This window comes from Artemia franciscana, chromosome 19 (assembly GCF_032884065.1).
Source record: "Artemia franciscana chromosome 19, ASM3288406v1, whole genome shotgun sequence".
NCBI classification, from domain to species: Eukaryota; Metazoa; Arthropoda; class Branchiopoda; order Anostraca; family Artemiidae; genus Artemia; species Artemia franciscana.
Window position 1 is genome coordinate 16,405,204 of NC_088881.1, and position 14,889 is coordinate 16,420,092.

Genomic DNA, 14,889 nt, shown 5'->3' on the forward strand with positions numbered 1-14,889 from the left:
TTATTTATTTATTTTTTCAAAAAATGGCTTCTATTGAGTTTCAAAAACCTTATAATTTTTTTTTTTTTTTTAGATAGTTAGTACTTGACATACAATTTGAGTTTGAAGTGATGCTATGACTTAAATTATTTTCAAAACTGTTTGTAATTCCTAACTGTTTTATGATGTTAACGAGAAACTAAATATATCTTTATCATTCAAGTATCATAAAATTCCTAGAAATATTAAAAAAAGAGTCTAGTTTTGTTTTCCAATTATATTTTTTCTTTTGATTGTTCAATGCTTTATATAAAGTTTGTAAAAAACTAAAAACATTTTTGTTTGCAGTCCCAGTAACGACTCAGGCTCCTCCACCTCAGCCGACTATTTCTATATCAATCGTGGAACCGCAAATACAGATTATAGAGGTCGGACAAACAACGAGATTTACTTGCGCTGCCAGATCTATTTCTACTAAGGTATTTTTTTATTTTTTTATATTATCAGATAAAATTTATATTATTATAAAATATTTTATGTATTTTTATATTATTGTGTTTTTATATTTTTATTTCTACTAAGGTATCATCGTTGAGTTCTTAGACTTTTCGATTTATTTAAAAACAATAAGTCATTCCATTTTTAGGGTATTCTCTGTAAGCCGGTGCTCTGTGATTTTGCTCAAAGCTTCATTGTAGACTGAATATTTTTGAGGATGCAGATCTCGATCTCGAGGATCCAAGCATGAATTGAATGTTCGGAGTTTTCTTCCTGTGGAAACTCTCAAAAAAATTCCATTCACCCTTATTTTTAGTACAAATTTTTAAATCTGTAGTAACATATTTATAGTAACTTTTAGCTTTAAATCAGAAGGCTGACTTCTTAAAAAAATGCTACCTATTATTAAAGACAATAAAAATTAGTACCTGCAATTAAATAACATTGTAATTTCTAAGGTAAAATCTTAAAGCTTAGTTGCTGATAATTGACTTGATTATTTATGAAGAATCAATTCTTTTGTTTTTAAAAAAGAGAATAAACGTAACAAAATAGCAGAGTTTTCATTTTTCTCTATTTCATAGTGTATTAATTGAAGTGACATGTCGTTTTTTTTTACCTACAGCAATGCTTCTTAATGCAAAAAAAAAATCCACGCAAACTAAGCAGGAGATAGTCCAAAAATTCAAGTAATGTGCTACATGAGAAATTGGAAAGAAGTTATGGTAATTAGCAGTTTTATCCAAACGTGTGTTGTCGCTTGCACATGTTGTATGTCGGAAACTACAATTACTGTTCTGCAGGAACAAGAATATTTTTCTGTTTTTTTCTTCGAAACATGATTAAAATTAAAGAGTAACTTCATTTCATATTTTATCTTATAAATAGAATTATTCTGAGTATTAATATGAGCAGAAAATGAGTTCTGTTCTCATGAACATGAGTTACATGAGTTATGAGTATTAATATGAACAACAGAGAGATAGAATTAAATATGAAACACGCACAACGTTTCCTGAATTAAAGAAAAAAAACAATAAGAAGAACCATGAGTTGTTGACAATGCTGTGCAGATTTCCTTTGTTTTTACTTTTTGACGTAGCTTGAATTGCTCTATATGGAAAGCCCCTAAATAACAACAAAAGCTTTTGACATGAAAGTACAGACCAACTTTATTATACAGAAATTACCTTAAATATGATATGGAAATAAGACATTTTGACATTTTACAGACATTTTTGACAGCTAAACAAGACTTTTCGACAGCTTTAGTGAAACCATGAAACTAAGTTATAATAAAATTAAGTTATTTTTAAAACTATTAAAGTTTTATAAAGGCGAATTTAAATCATTTTTCTTGATGTTCAAGGTGAACGTTATGAGAGCAAGGGGTACATGGGTTGGTAGTCTTCTTCATGTTACGGGTAATTTGTCTTCATTTTTAATTTTGAAACTGGCTCTGTCTATTTCAATATAATCGTCTACAAAAGCCATTCCTTTAGAATGAAGCGTCATATTTTCACTTGGTGTAAAAATAATATAGAAATAAATTATTCGCTTGAATCTGATTTACTCCACTTTTTCATGATCTAATGTGACATATGGGTCTAATGTGATCATTCTCACAGAAGCAGAACAAACAATAATAACAACAAAAAAAAAAATACTTATCCTTTTAAAGGCTAATTTTCAAAATAAAAAAAAAATTAAAAAAAAAGTTTTTTTAATGAAAATTAAAGTGTAATATTAAAACTAAAACTAGCCGAAATAAAGTTGTATAATAAGACAAACCTAAAATGAACAAAATGAGTCAATAAACGAGCCTTTGCGTAGACGAACAGAAACTGAAACAAATAATCAAGCCAATCTTAAAATGAAGTGGAATTATTATAAATAAGAACTATAATAACTACCCCCTCCCAAAGCATGAGTGCAAAACTAGCCTAGGCAAACTTAGTTTTGTCTTACTTGTAAAAACGAAAAAAATGCATTTAAACAAATTTTTGATGCCTTTGTATAGTGTTTTCGTAACTACATAGAGAACCGCCCCCCTGACAAAAATACTGGATGCATCCTTGTTTGTCTTATTAATTTTATTGCTCCAAAAAGGCTTCGTAGTACTATAATTGCCAATTAAACAAACCGCTACACCACAATCGCAAATGTTATTGTCCTAAAAAAAGTGTTATTTCCTGTAAAATAATAGGCATTTTGTTTTTTCGTTTTTTTTTCATGATTTAGCTAGGGTTTTATTTAGGATATAGCTCGTTTTTTGTTCGATAAACTTCTCAGCAAAGCTGAAAAATATCTCGTTTTTGCACCCATTTAGGTCTTATATTATTGTTACCCCGAACCAGTACATAGAAATGCTTTAAGACTCTGCAGCTTGGACTTACCTTGTATACGCACTGATCCAGTCGACAGGAATTCTGTGAAGTTTTTCAGCTTGTACTTAGCTCTTTTTTTGAACTGGTTCAGGGCTTAACTCACTTCTTCGACTTCTGAAATACACATCGGAAAGTATTTATTGACATGTCATACCCTGTTTGTCCATAGTACTTACCCCATAAGTTTCACGCTGATTGGAAAAAAAGCCTGCCTACCTTTCTACGGAAAAGTTGAAGATGAGGGTGCTAATGAAGGGGCTACAGGCCCACTCTATGCTTCTATTGTTATGGATTGAATGCTCTTATACTTTTCTTTCTGCTCGTTAGTGGTAGGATGAGGGGGGAGGTGTAATAGTGGAGAGACCCTGGGTTCAGTTTAGTCTCCAGATCATACAAATTGGTAATCCTTGTTTTATTTAGGTTCAAACAAGGTACCAAACTCCTACTTTTCTACAGACTGCTGGCACTATGGCTCTCTAATCATATAGGGTGGAAATGCCTTCATGATTCTTGGTTGAATCAAAGTGTGATATACATACCTTTCTGTTATAAAACTAATGGAAGAAGGTGAGGGGTTGAGGGTACTGAAGAGGTAACTGGCCTACTCTGTGCCTCCAGTTATTCAGCTTCAAAATCATTTTATTGCTATCTTTCAGAACACGTGCAGTATTTGTTTCTGCTGAAATGCTATTTATAAAAATGAGGGGAGCATTTTAAAGAGGACACAGGCCTGCTTTTCTAATTTTAATCTTACAGATTGAAAGTCATTGCATGTTTGCAATGTGAACCTACCTATCTTTCTTTTAACCGGTTGGTAGAGAGAGAGGACCAAGTGTAGCAAGGACTTAGGTCTCTTTTACGTCGAGTTAGAACCTCAGCCATTTCTGTATAGAATCAGGATTTCTAGTATTTTTGCACCAAATCAGGACTCTTATCATTTTGCTTCTATGTACTTAGCTTGTTTTTACAATGAGATATCCGAATTCTGGACTAAGCTCACTCCTGAATCGAATCCGTTACCTATTTATGCACCACGACATTGGAATTTCGCAGCTTGAATTTTTCCTTGGTTTTGCACCGAGTTTGAACATTTCTTGTTTTATAAAAGAAAGGCTAATGATTGAACCTTGACTCGTCTCCGCACCGATCGGTCTGCAGCTAAAATCCAACTGTTTAAAATGATAATTCTTTTTTTTCAATCGAGTGAGTCCGTTTGTTCGTTTTTGTGCAAAGCCAAGATGTCTTGTTTTTGCGTCAATCTTCCACGAGCCATATCTTTGTCATCTAAAAATACAGATTTAGAAGTTTTAACGACTCCGTCTTCCTGACCCCTGTAAGAAAGCTTTGGAAAAGCAGATCTCTTGAAGAGAACATAAAATATTATCTCTTGAGTAAAATCTATTTGAACCTTATTTTTCTGAAGCAAAATTTAAGTATTTTAGCCAAAATTGGCTATTTTAGTTGCAGGAAAACTGTATTACCCTCATGATATCACTTTATAACCAGGGACGCCCTAGGGTTTAGAATTAGGGTATTTCAGAATCGTATAGGATATTGCAGATATGCTTGACTAGATGGGAATGAATCCTTCCAAATAGGCTTTCTACCTATATTTTCAAACATCCAATGAAGTTTTTTTTTACATTAGAATTTTTTTTTTTTTTACAATCGCTACAAATGATAGCTTTGCACAAGATGCTTAGCTTGATGGAGGCTGAAAAATTACAAAACACTGCAAATACAACAAGCAGTATAATAAATAACACAATAATAAAAAAATGCGCTTGAATACAGTAATAATTCAAATACAGAATACTCTATAATAGAGTATATATAAATAAAAATGCGCTAGAAAAAAAAAGAATAATAAAAAGCTGAATAATTTTAGAGACAAACACTCTCTATCGCCTCTCCATAGCAAGTTTGTGTTAAGAGTCCAAAAAAAGTAATCAAATATACTCTTTATACCTTGCTTGTCCCTTCTAGGGAGGACGTATCAGCCTTCGTTGGTCTAAACAAGATGGTTTTCTGCCTTCTAGAAGGGCTTTTGATGATCAGAGAGGTAGGCTTACTATCTCTGACGTTCGTCCAGAAGATGCAGGCACTTATGTATGTACAGCAACAGATGGAGTAGATACAGCCTATGAGACTGCTGTCCTTCAAGTAGGGGGTAAGTCATTTTTGTATTCGTTACAACGCTGAAAATATATTTCTGTTTCGATGAAACGTGGCTGCTTTTATCCCAAATAATGATATTAATACACTTAATGTTTTATGAAATATGACGTTTATAATTGGCAATCGAGAAACACTTTAATTAGACCATAAAACGTCCAAATGGTATTTATCGTTAAAAGCCCTTAAAAGTACAGGAATCGAAACTTACGAAACCGTGAACTTCTAAGATATTTTACAAAAAAAAAGTTGAACATCTATGAAACAACATCTATAAAACAACGATAATAAAAGGAAACAAGATGAGTTATCTTTGGAAAAACTGTTATGCAAAGAGATAAAACTGATTTCATATTCATTATCTTAACAAAGGCCAATAGTAGCTTTTTTCTGCTTTCACAGTCAAATCAGTAGCGCTGCCCAAAAAAAGAAATGCCTCTTGACAGAATGGCGCAATACATTAAAAATAATAATCCTCTCTCCCAGGTACCACCATAATTACCCATGGCATTTGGTAAAATGTTTGGCTGCCATTTCACTTACGATGATTAAAAGGGGGGGGGGAAATACCCCACCACAGAAGACGTAATCTAAATATCCCGAAGGACAAAGACACCAAATCATGCAATAGAACCATTACTCGAACATTCAATTTAGTTAATTAAGTGAACGTGTCACATCTTGTCAAAACGTTATGAATGTATTCAATTTGCTGCTGGAATTAAAAAATAAACTTTTTACCCGTACCACCTCAACCCTCCCCTGCCAATTGTTTGCTGAAAGGTAGATATTTTTATCTTGTTGCAAATGGAATAAAGGAAGGATTATTGATTCTGGTATAGAAGCATGTTTAGTCTAATATGTGGAGTGACTTGGTGCAAAAGTGAACTTAGGGAAAGGGAACGTAACCGATTCTCGAAAACCTGAAACCTCTATTATTGTGTAGCCAAACGAGATGCTAGGAAACGAACTGAACAAACTAATCCGATATGTTCTAGGACAGAGTATAAATTACTATTTATCTCTAGAAATGGCGGTTGAAATCATTCGCATTGTCATAATTGGTCTATTGTCCCATTTACTGTACTACATCAGCATTTTATCCACGACCAAGAAATCACCGACTTTCGCTTTGGACTTTGTAGACACTGTGTTGTCACGTTGAAAAAACCTTTGTTTGACAACTTTTAGCTGCTGTGAGATATTCACATGGAGTAATGTCGGTTTAAATGTCGGTTCTTCCAATGCAAATATACACCTTATTCTGTTTTCAAGTAGGTCTTGTGTTTTTTTTTTTTTTTTTGCGCTCAATATATGTAACTGACTCTTGAAATATGCAGGGCTACCAAAATTTGTGGACAAAGTAGTCAAACGAGCAAAAGCGGAAACTAGTTTTTGTAGACTAGTGGATCTACTGGTAACTAGTGGGTCTAAAACTGGTAACTTTGTTTGATTCAGACTCAGATTTAACACCGCTGGTAAAAGATGCTTACCTAATATTTTTTTAGGGCTCCAATCATGTGTATCTTCAAGTTGAAATTTTTAGATACTGTTCCCATTTTTAAGTAATGCAAAGAAAGTGAACACGTCTGTAGTTACTACAAGGATATACATACACGAGAAAAAACAAAACAAAAAAGCAGGACAAAACCAGGGCTATACCTTCCAACCGTACATAATCCATTAGTCTTAACATGAAAAACAATTTTTTATCTTAACTAATAACTACGTTTTATTATTTTTCAAGCGCCTGACTTGAGTATGGATATTGGAATCCCTGGAAGAGGTAAGCATTCTCATACGGTAGTTGGACTAGTTTGTCAATCCTGAGCAAGAAAGAGTATAGAAGCGTAAAGCGTAATCAAGGGTGCGTAATTGTAGAATAACAGAGTGTCTAGCTGCGGAATTTATACGTCAAAGAAACTTTCAGAATTCGATATATATTCGAAATTTGGACATGGGAAGGTGGTTCTCAATTCCTGTCTCCATCCCTTTCTCTCTTCAAATCGCTGATTTGGGACATTTGGACATAGACATGAGAAATTTGGACATGAAAAATTTTGACATGGGGAGGTGTTTCTCGATTCCTGTCTCCATCCCTTTCTCTCTTCAGATCGTTGATGCGGAAATTTGGACATGGACAAAAGAAATTTGGACATGAGAAGGTGTTTCTCAATTTGGGACATTTGGACATAGACATGAGAAATTTGGACATGAAAAATTTGGACATGGGGAGGTGTTTCTCGATTCCTGTCTCCATCCCTTTCTCTCTTCAGATCGTTGATGCGGAAATTTGGACATGGACAAGATAAATTTGGACATGAGAAGGTGTTTCTCAATTCCTGTCTCCATCGCTTTCTCTCTTCAGACCGCTGATTTGGACATTTGGACATGGACATGAGAAATTTGGACATAGCAAGGTGTTTCTCAATTCCTGTCTCCATCGCTTTCTCTCTTCAGATCGCTGATTTGGACATTTGGACATTGTCATGAGAAATTTGGACATGGGGAGGTGTTTCTCAATTCCTGTCTCCATTCCTTTCTCTCTTCAGATCACTGATTTTAAAAATCTCACGAATTTAAAAAGTACTTGGGAATAAAATCTACAATTCAAGTTGCGTTCTGAAATAATATCTTCAAGGTCCACTGTTCATAACCCCACTGTTTTCCTACTCAGAATGCTTAAAGATTATTTGAAATTAGCTCCTAACTTTAAAAATTCAAATTTTTCCGGTAATTCTGGTAACCATCTTTCCAAAGCTTCATATGGCTCAGGAGATCTAGACTAACCTAAAATTGACAGAAAAACCTCTCGAAGTTTAAAACCAGTAACTTGTATTTATGACTCTCTCTCTTTTATACGATTCTCTTAAGCCTTACACGTAGGGATGAGGTGAACGCAGAAACTTAGAGGCACATTCTAGAAACCTTATTTAGACTATAAATCCATTCCAAAATTTTTCATTCACGTAACATAATAACTTTTTGAAGAAGCAGTAGACAATTCTTCCACAGTTTCTGAAAGAAAAAAAATTATGAATCCTATAATTCGCCTTTTCTTTGCCAAAAAAACAAATATAACTTCTCAGAAAAATTAATACTGCTTAAGACAAGGAAAGTCCAATGAGTTCACACCTCAGCACAGCAAGTGAAAACCATAAAAAGTCTGGAGCCGGTATCTTATAGCAGTTACCACGCTTAAGGTCTGTAAGTTGGGCTGTCATGCTTGTGCTGGTGACAGGAGCAAACACACAGCAATAACACCATTGATAATAAATTGGTTACTCGAATCTTATGAGTTAAAAATCTTTAAACCTGTATTTTATCCTGTCAGAAAAAGAAATATTAAACTTACTCGTCTAAGTTCGTTTCTTAGCAATAATAGAGAATTGTTGTTTAATAAACTGTAGCGAACCAACAAACCAAGATCTTTAAGTATTTCTTAAGCTTACTATTCGACCTTTAATTGAACAACAAAAAGAAGACGTGGGTCTAAAAGCTTAACTAGGTTTACTAGACCCAAGATTCAGGGTTTCAACTGACACTCTGTGAGCCTTAATCTTTGGCCTGACGAGGCCTCTAGGACGGACTCTAGCATTAACATTCTTTGTTAGATTTAGATGAGCTGTTATTAATTTTAACAACTTAATTACACTCATAACCATCTTCATTTTAGCTTAAAAGTTTCATTTTCTAATACAACTTTTTAATAAATTCAAAAATGTTACCAGACTTTTCTATCGTGGTTTTCTGCGGTTTTTTTTTTTTTTTTTTTTTTTTTTTTTTTTTTTTTTTTTTTTTTTTTTTTTTTTTTTTTTTTTTTGGTCCAGACTTTTTGTACAAAATTTTAGGCAGTGGGAAAATTCTAGTTGTATTTTCAGATTCAGCCGTAAGAGGTTCGACCACAATAACATATTTCAGTTTTTAAGCAACAGAAAAACAAGCTTCATTGTGTTCCTTGTGGCTATTTTGAAAATGTTCTGAATCGTGATCTGATATTTTGATATCAGATATTACAAAAATAATTAAGTCAAAACTTTCAGAAAATTGTTTTCCTCTTTTTTATCGATTTTTTTTATCTTTTTTCTTTTTACTATTTTTTTTATCTTAAGAGAATATTTTGTTCCAAAATTTGAAACTTTAAGAGTGCAAATAGACAAGGGGCACGACTCCTATGATGGTCAATAAAAATTCCCTCTTCTTCGGTTTTTTTTTCAATGAGCATCAGAATCATACTCTGATCAAAACTAAAAGGTACTTGCCCTTAAGTTTTTTTCCGGCTGTTTCATTTATTAATTTTCATGTTGTTTTTTAATAGAAACAGCAGAGAGAGCACCCATAGTAAGCATAGAACCTAACTTTGTTGATGCTTGAGTTTTTTGGCTGTTTCATTTAGTAATTTTCATGTTGTTTTGATTAGGAACAGCAGAGAGAGCACCCATACTTAGCATCGAACCTAACTTTGTTGATGTCCAAGAAGGAGGTCAAGTTGAAATAAGATGTCTTGCTGATGGATATCCTGATCCAGTTGTATCATGGAATTATGGAACTAGGAATCTTCCAAGAGGGGTACAGTAGTTTTTCTTAATTTGCGCTTTAATTTTACGTATTATCATCCCTAACACGAAAAAATGTATCTTATACTATTCTAAAAATGGCTTAGGAAGTGAAAAAGGTCTCTATAGTTGATTGGCTACAGCAGTCCACAACAAAACATGTTTCAGTACCTCTACGTTAGGGACAACCTAACCAGATCTTATGCACTATATGTCATAGTGAAGCCAAATTACTCAACTACACTTTTTAACCAGTTTGGGTTCCATCAAAGTACTTTGAAATACCCGAAAACAGAATACTATGTAAAGAACTGAGTTACATACTGTAATCTGATCGAATGTTTGTCATTGACTAAAGCTTAAACAAAAACGCTCAAACGATAAGCTTAACGGTACAGTCAATCTCCTGTAAAACTTGGTAATAAACTGGTAATATACCTTTTCCTTTTGGTAATGAGGAATTAAAGAGCAAGGCCTTTCTTTTCAAAAGCAAACCAAGTGAGTGAGTTGACACAATTGTGTCATTCTTGATCTAACTGAAATTTATGCATGTTTATGGAATTACGAAAAATCCACTGTTAAAAAATACAGGTAAATCGATCACTTTTCGAACAGTTTTACCAGAAATATAAAATTAATCCTTTTTTTAAGAAATAAATTTATAGGTTTTCGTCAAAATGTGTTCCTTTTTTGAGTTGAACGGAGCTTCGTAATTCAAAAAAATTTGACTATTAATAGAACTGATGGACGTAAAAGTAATAAATTTTGAGTTCAAGCATCAAATAATTTGAATAGCATATCGAAACATGTTCTTAGACGCCATTAAAAAAGAACTTCTAAGTTGAACTTTCCGAAAGTTGGAAAGTTTTCTTTGGACTCCAAAGAGATCTTATTGAGCTATGCTGTATTTAGATTCAACTTGTCCCTGGCATTCGATGCATTGTGTTTATTAGTTACTATAGAAGAAAATATTCAATGTATATAGAAATCATAATTTTCCGTATTTTTTCATGAAACTAGTCAATCATTTTCATGAAACTTTTTTATGTATTAGCTTATAAATGGCAATTCTTTCTCAGTTGAAAATTTTTTTTTGTCTTTGTTCTTTAAATTTTTTTTTTATGGGCTAGAATTCGTTTTTTACTAGGTCGCATCTAAGCCTTCAACTTCGATGGATTTCTTTATTTTTGACTTGACGGTTAATATCAAAGAAAAAAAAAATTTGCTGAGATAGTGGAATCGCAAAACAAAAACTTTTGAAAATTTCGGGCATACATTCGACAAGCAACCTCAGTGGATGCAACAATTATAAGAATCAGACAACCTCAATTAAACAATCTTTGAATGTAATAGTTCTATTTATTGTTGTTTTTCTTTATTTATACAGCAGAAAGATAGTTTAAGCTTCGCAGCTACTTATGTCATGATTAAAGCTATTGTTACTTATTTTTTAAGGTGACCCAAGAGGACGGTGTACTGAAAATTGCATATGCAAGGAGAGGTGATGCTGGAGAGTATATTTGTACTGCAGCAAATCCTTCAGGTCAAATAACAGGCAGAGTTTCTATTTACGTCAGTAAGTAGTTATTTTATTGCACACCTCTTTTGAAATATTTACATTTATTAGGAAATATTTTTGGGTTATTAATGCTATAGAAGTGGTCAGTTTGAACTATTGTGATGACAGAGTTGGCTTTTAGTATTCATTTGTTTGACAATGAACTGTTCTTTTTCAATTTCTAAAGGGTAGTTAGGGGTTTTGTTGGCATATTTTTTTTTTATATTCTATTGTTGTCCACTTTGTTCTACTATTATAGGCAAAGCTCTACTGTTCCCTATATGAAAAAGAAAAAAAATAGGGTGCCGGATTCCCCAGCATTATTTAAAAAAAGTTGGAAATTAAATTTTATAAAAAAAAAATAATTTTTTCAACTAAAAGTATGGAGCAACATTAAACTTAAAAAAAAACAGAAATTATTACGTATATGAGGAGGTTCACCCTCTTGTCAATACCTCGCTCTTTACGCTAAAGTTCAGATTTTGTTCCAATTTTTTAAAGAATAACCCCTGAATCGCAAAGGCCGTTTAATTAGAATAAATAGCTCTTTTGAAAGTACTAAAAATACTTTAACGTAAAGAGTGAGGTATTGACGAGGAGGTGAACCCCCTCATATACGTAATAATTTCTGTTCGTTTTAAGTTTCAATGTTGCCTTACTTTCAGTTGAAAAACAAAACTTTTTTTTTAATTTAATTTCTTATATTTTTAACAAAATAATACTGGAGAATCCGACGCCCCCTTAATGTAAAATACTCCTCCACCATGAAAAATGCTCCATAGAAATATCCTCCCAAGTATCTCAGGCTCGTAACTTTTAATGGGCACTATTAAATTTGATGAATTTTACATATTTTGAATAAGAATCAAAATTTTATTATTTTGACGTATCTAATGTTATCAAGTTTCTGTTTTTTAGAATTTCGGGTACTGTGTAGTTTCGTCGCTCCTTAGCTACAGTTCATTACCACGAACTATTTGATGGCTGTGCCAATTGACGTATTTATACAAAAAAAATCACAATGTTAGGGACTATTTTTGAGCCCAATTATGACAAACCTTTCAAAAGACAATATGCAAATATTTTATCAAAAAAGAAAAGAAAATGTCAGCACATTTTATGGTTAAGAAAATGAACTAGTTATGTTGAAAACACAAATAAAAGCCACAACAAACACAACTAATATCCAGGAAGAATATTTAAAGAATCAAATGTGTGTCTATTTATTTATTTATCCTTCCAGTGAAATTTTGGCAGAGTAGTTTTTCAACCAATATTCTGTTAAAAGGCTTCTTTAGTTATTCCGATGTAAGTATTTAGGTTTACTCTATGTACTACGTACTTTTATTCGCAATTAATTTTTAGGAGGAGCCCCTGTTACTCCTGTTGCTCCCATTGTCACTTTGAGGGTGGAGCCTCGTGATTCAATTGTAAGACGTGGTGACTCAATACGTCTTGTCTGCAATGTAGACGGTGGAGCGGCTTCAACACCAGTCTGGACAAAATCGAGTGGTGAGTTGTTTTACTTTGCTTTTCATTTTTTGGAAAAGAAGGTTTTATTTACTGTAATGTACATGTTTGCCAACATTTGAGATATATTGCTACATAGTTAATTCTAATTTTCTGGACCAGAAGTGATTTGAACTTACCAAACTGAGGATTATTACCCTTTTGGATGGAAATTGAATCAAAACTGACAGCCTATGTAGTAATCCAAAACTTTATATGTTTAAATCTTAAAATAATCTAAAACTAAAACTTTATGTTAATTTTACATATGGTACGAAAAAATTAGCAAAGACACGGTCGATAGATCTGAATGCATAGGAAAAATAGGTGGAGGGGGAAGAGATATACTTTAGGTTTAGGACGGGTATGTAAGATGAGTTGGGCAGTTCAGTAAGTATGAGAGCGTATGGGTTGCCAATTGCGGAAATAAGGAAGTATATGGATCTGGTAAGGCATAAAAATGGTTTTTCCTTTTGACCTATGTGTGGGGGGTATAGGGGGGAAACCTTTTGCATTTTGTAAGAAATTGGAAAGAATTAGTAGATTTAGGGAAAGTATTTTTTGGAGAATGCTTTATTGATAATTAGAAGTGGATTGGAATAATTATAAAAAATGGTTGTGGGAAAATTTGAAAGCTAGGGAATTCTTGAGACTAGGACTAAAGCATAGGGGTACTTTATTGTAGGTTTATATTGGATTTTATTTATGTGTTAGATATTAGGTAGTGTCTTGTTCGCTTTATCACGACCCTTGCTAGCTTTTGTGTTAACAAATTATTATTATTAATGTTGGAGAAGTCAGTACAGTAGAACTGAATTATCAGACTGTAAATAATCATGAAAATTTCAGTATAAAATTAAGTCCTGTATGTGGGAAAATTTACTACACTCGAATCACTGTGTTAACAAAATTTTGCTGCCAAAAATCAAATTTTTTAAGTAACTAGATTTCGATTACCAAGATTTTCAACATGCGAAGTCTAAAAATAAACATGTTGTACTTTTTGTGATTAGAGGTCCACGGAGTCAATCTTAACAGATACCAGTAAAATAAAAAAAACGAAATAACAGAACGAGTGAAGGTGCAGAAAATAATACTTTATTCACGTGGATCGTTCTGAAAGATTGAGTTTGCAAAAAATACGTAAAATAAAATAAATGTATTGAAAATTTATGTTCCAAAATAAATATATGTTCTATGGAAAAGTTCCATTTTTATTTTGTGATACTTGTTTATCATACATGCTGTATTTCCTAAAAAATCAAAACTGTTTCTGAGTAAATTTGTTGGGAAAGCTTGAATCTTTGCCTTGCCTCGACACTGTCATTCTCGTAGTCTTTTGTTTTTTTTGTGAAAGAAGTTAATTGCTAAAGTTTTATTCTTTCTCCTGGTTTTGAAAAAGAGAACTTCTAAGACTTCTATTCAAAAGTAGCATTTTTTGCGTGTGTAGAATTGCCCTAATTCAAAAACAATTTCACAGCGGTTGCATTTTTCAAACGTTTTTAAATACTTAGAGTTAATTAAATTCGAACGTATTTGGGCTTGAAATTGCCAAATTTCCATTTCAGGAACTATATCTTCTCGTGGTATTCAAACAGGTGGAATTTTATCATTTAATGGTGTTACACCTGCAGATTCCGGCATATATTTGTGCTCGGTGACTACATCAGTTGGAGCTGTCGAACAAGCTCAGGCCAGGATAACTGTTCTCGCTCATAGGTACTTCGATCTTTTTCTATCTATTTATCTATTTTTCTTATTTTTTTTTTTTAGCGTCACTTATTACCATCAAATGTGGGCTCTTTTTTTGGTCTACTCAACACGAAATAACTTCTCTTAATATCTAATCATTTCTCAACCTTTAGGATTTTTTTTTTTTTTTTTTTTTTTTTTTTTTTTTTTTTTTTTTTTTTTTTTTGCATCACTTATTACCATCAAATGTGGGCTCGAAAATTTTTCTTTTTATTTGGTCTGCGCAAAATGAAATAACTTCTCTTAAAATCTAATCATCTCAATCAGATATTTTTTTGGTTCTGTTTTTTTTTCTGCATCACTTAAGATTTAACATTGATTACCATCAAATGTGGACTCGAACATTTTTTTTTCCTTTTTTTGGTTTGGGCAAAACGAAATCATTTTTCCTAAAGTCTAACTATCTCTCAACCTATTAGAGATTTTTTTTTGTTCTTTTTTTCTGTTTTTGTGCATGACTTATTACCATCAAATG

The 14,889-nt window shown here is 32.6% G+C and overlaps 1 protein-coding gene across 19 annotated transcripts in view; it reads left to right on the plus strand.

The window, feature by feature from the left end:
- Nucleotides 1–14,889, plus strand: part of LOC136039341 (basement membrane-specific heparan sulfate proteoglycan core protein-like) — a 392,752-nt gene that overhangs the window by 288,171 nt on the left and 89,692 nt on the right. For 18 of the 19 annotated variants that reach the window (XM_065722975.1, XM_065722972.1, XM_065722979.1 and 15 more), the window contains 7 exons: nt 328–458; nt 4,851–5,034; nt 6,787–6,825; nt 9,460–9,608; nt 11,051–11,171; nt 12,519–12,665; nt 14,231–14,381. In XM_065722975.1, the coding sequence (XP_065579047.1) occupies nt 328–458; nt 4,851–5,034; nt 6,787–6,825; nt 9,460–9,608; nt 11,051–11,171; nt 12,519–12,665; nt 14,231–14,381 (922 nt within the window). The remainder of the gene's footprint in view (nt 1–327; nt 459–4,850; nt 5,035–6,786; nt 6,826–9,459; nt 9,609–11,050; nt 11,172–12,518; nt 12,666–14,230; nt 14,382–14,889) is intronic. The other variant, XM_065722976.1, reaches the window with a different exon arrangement.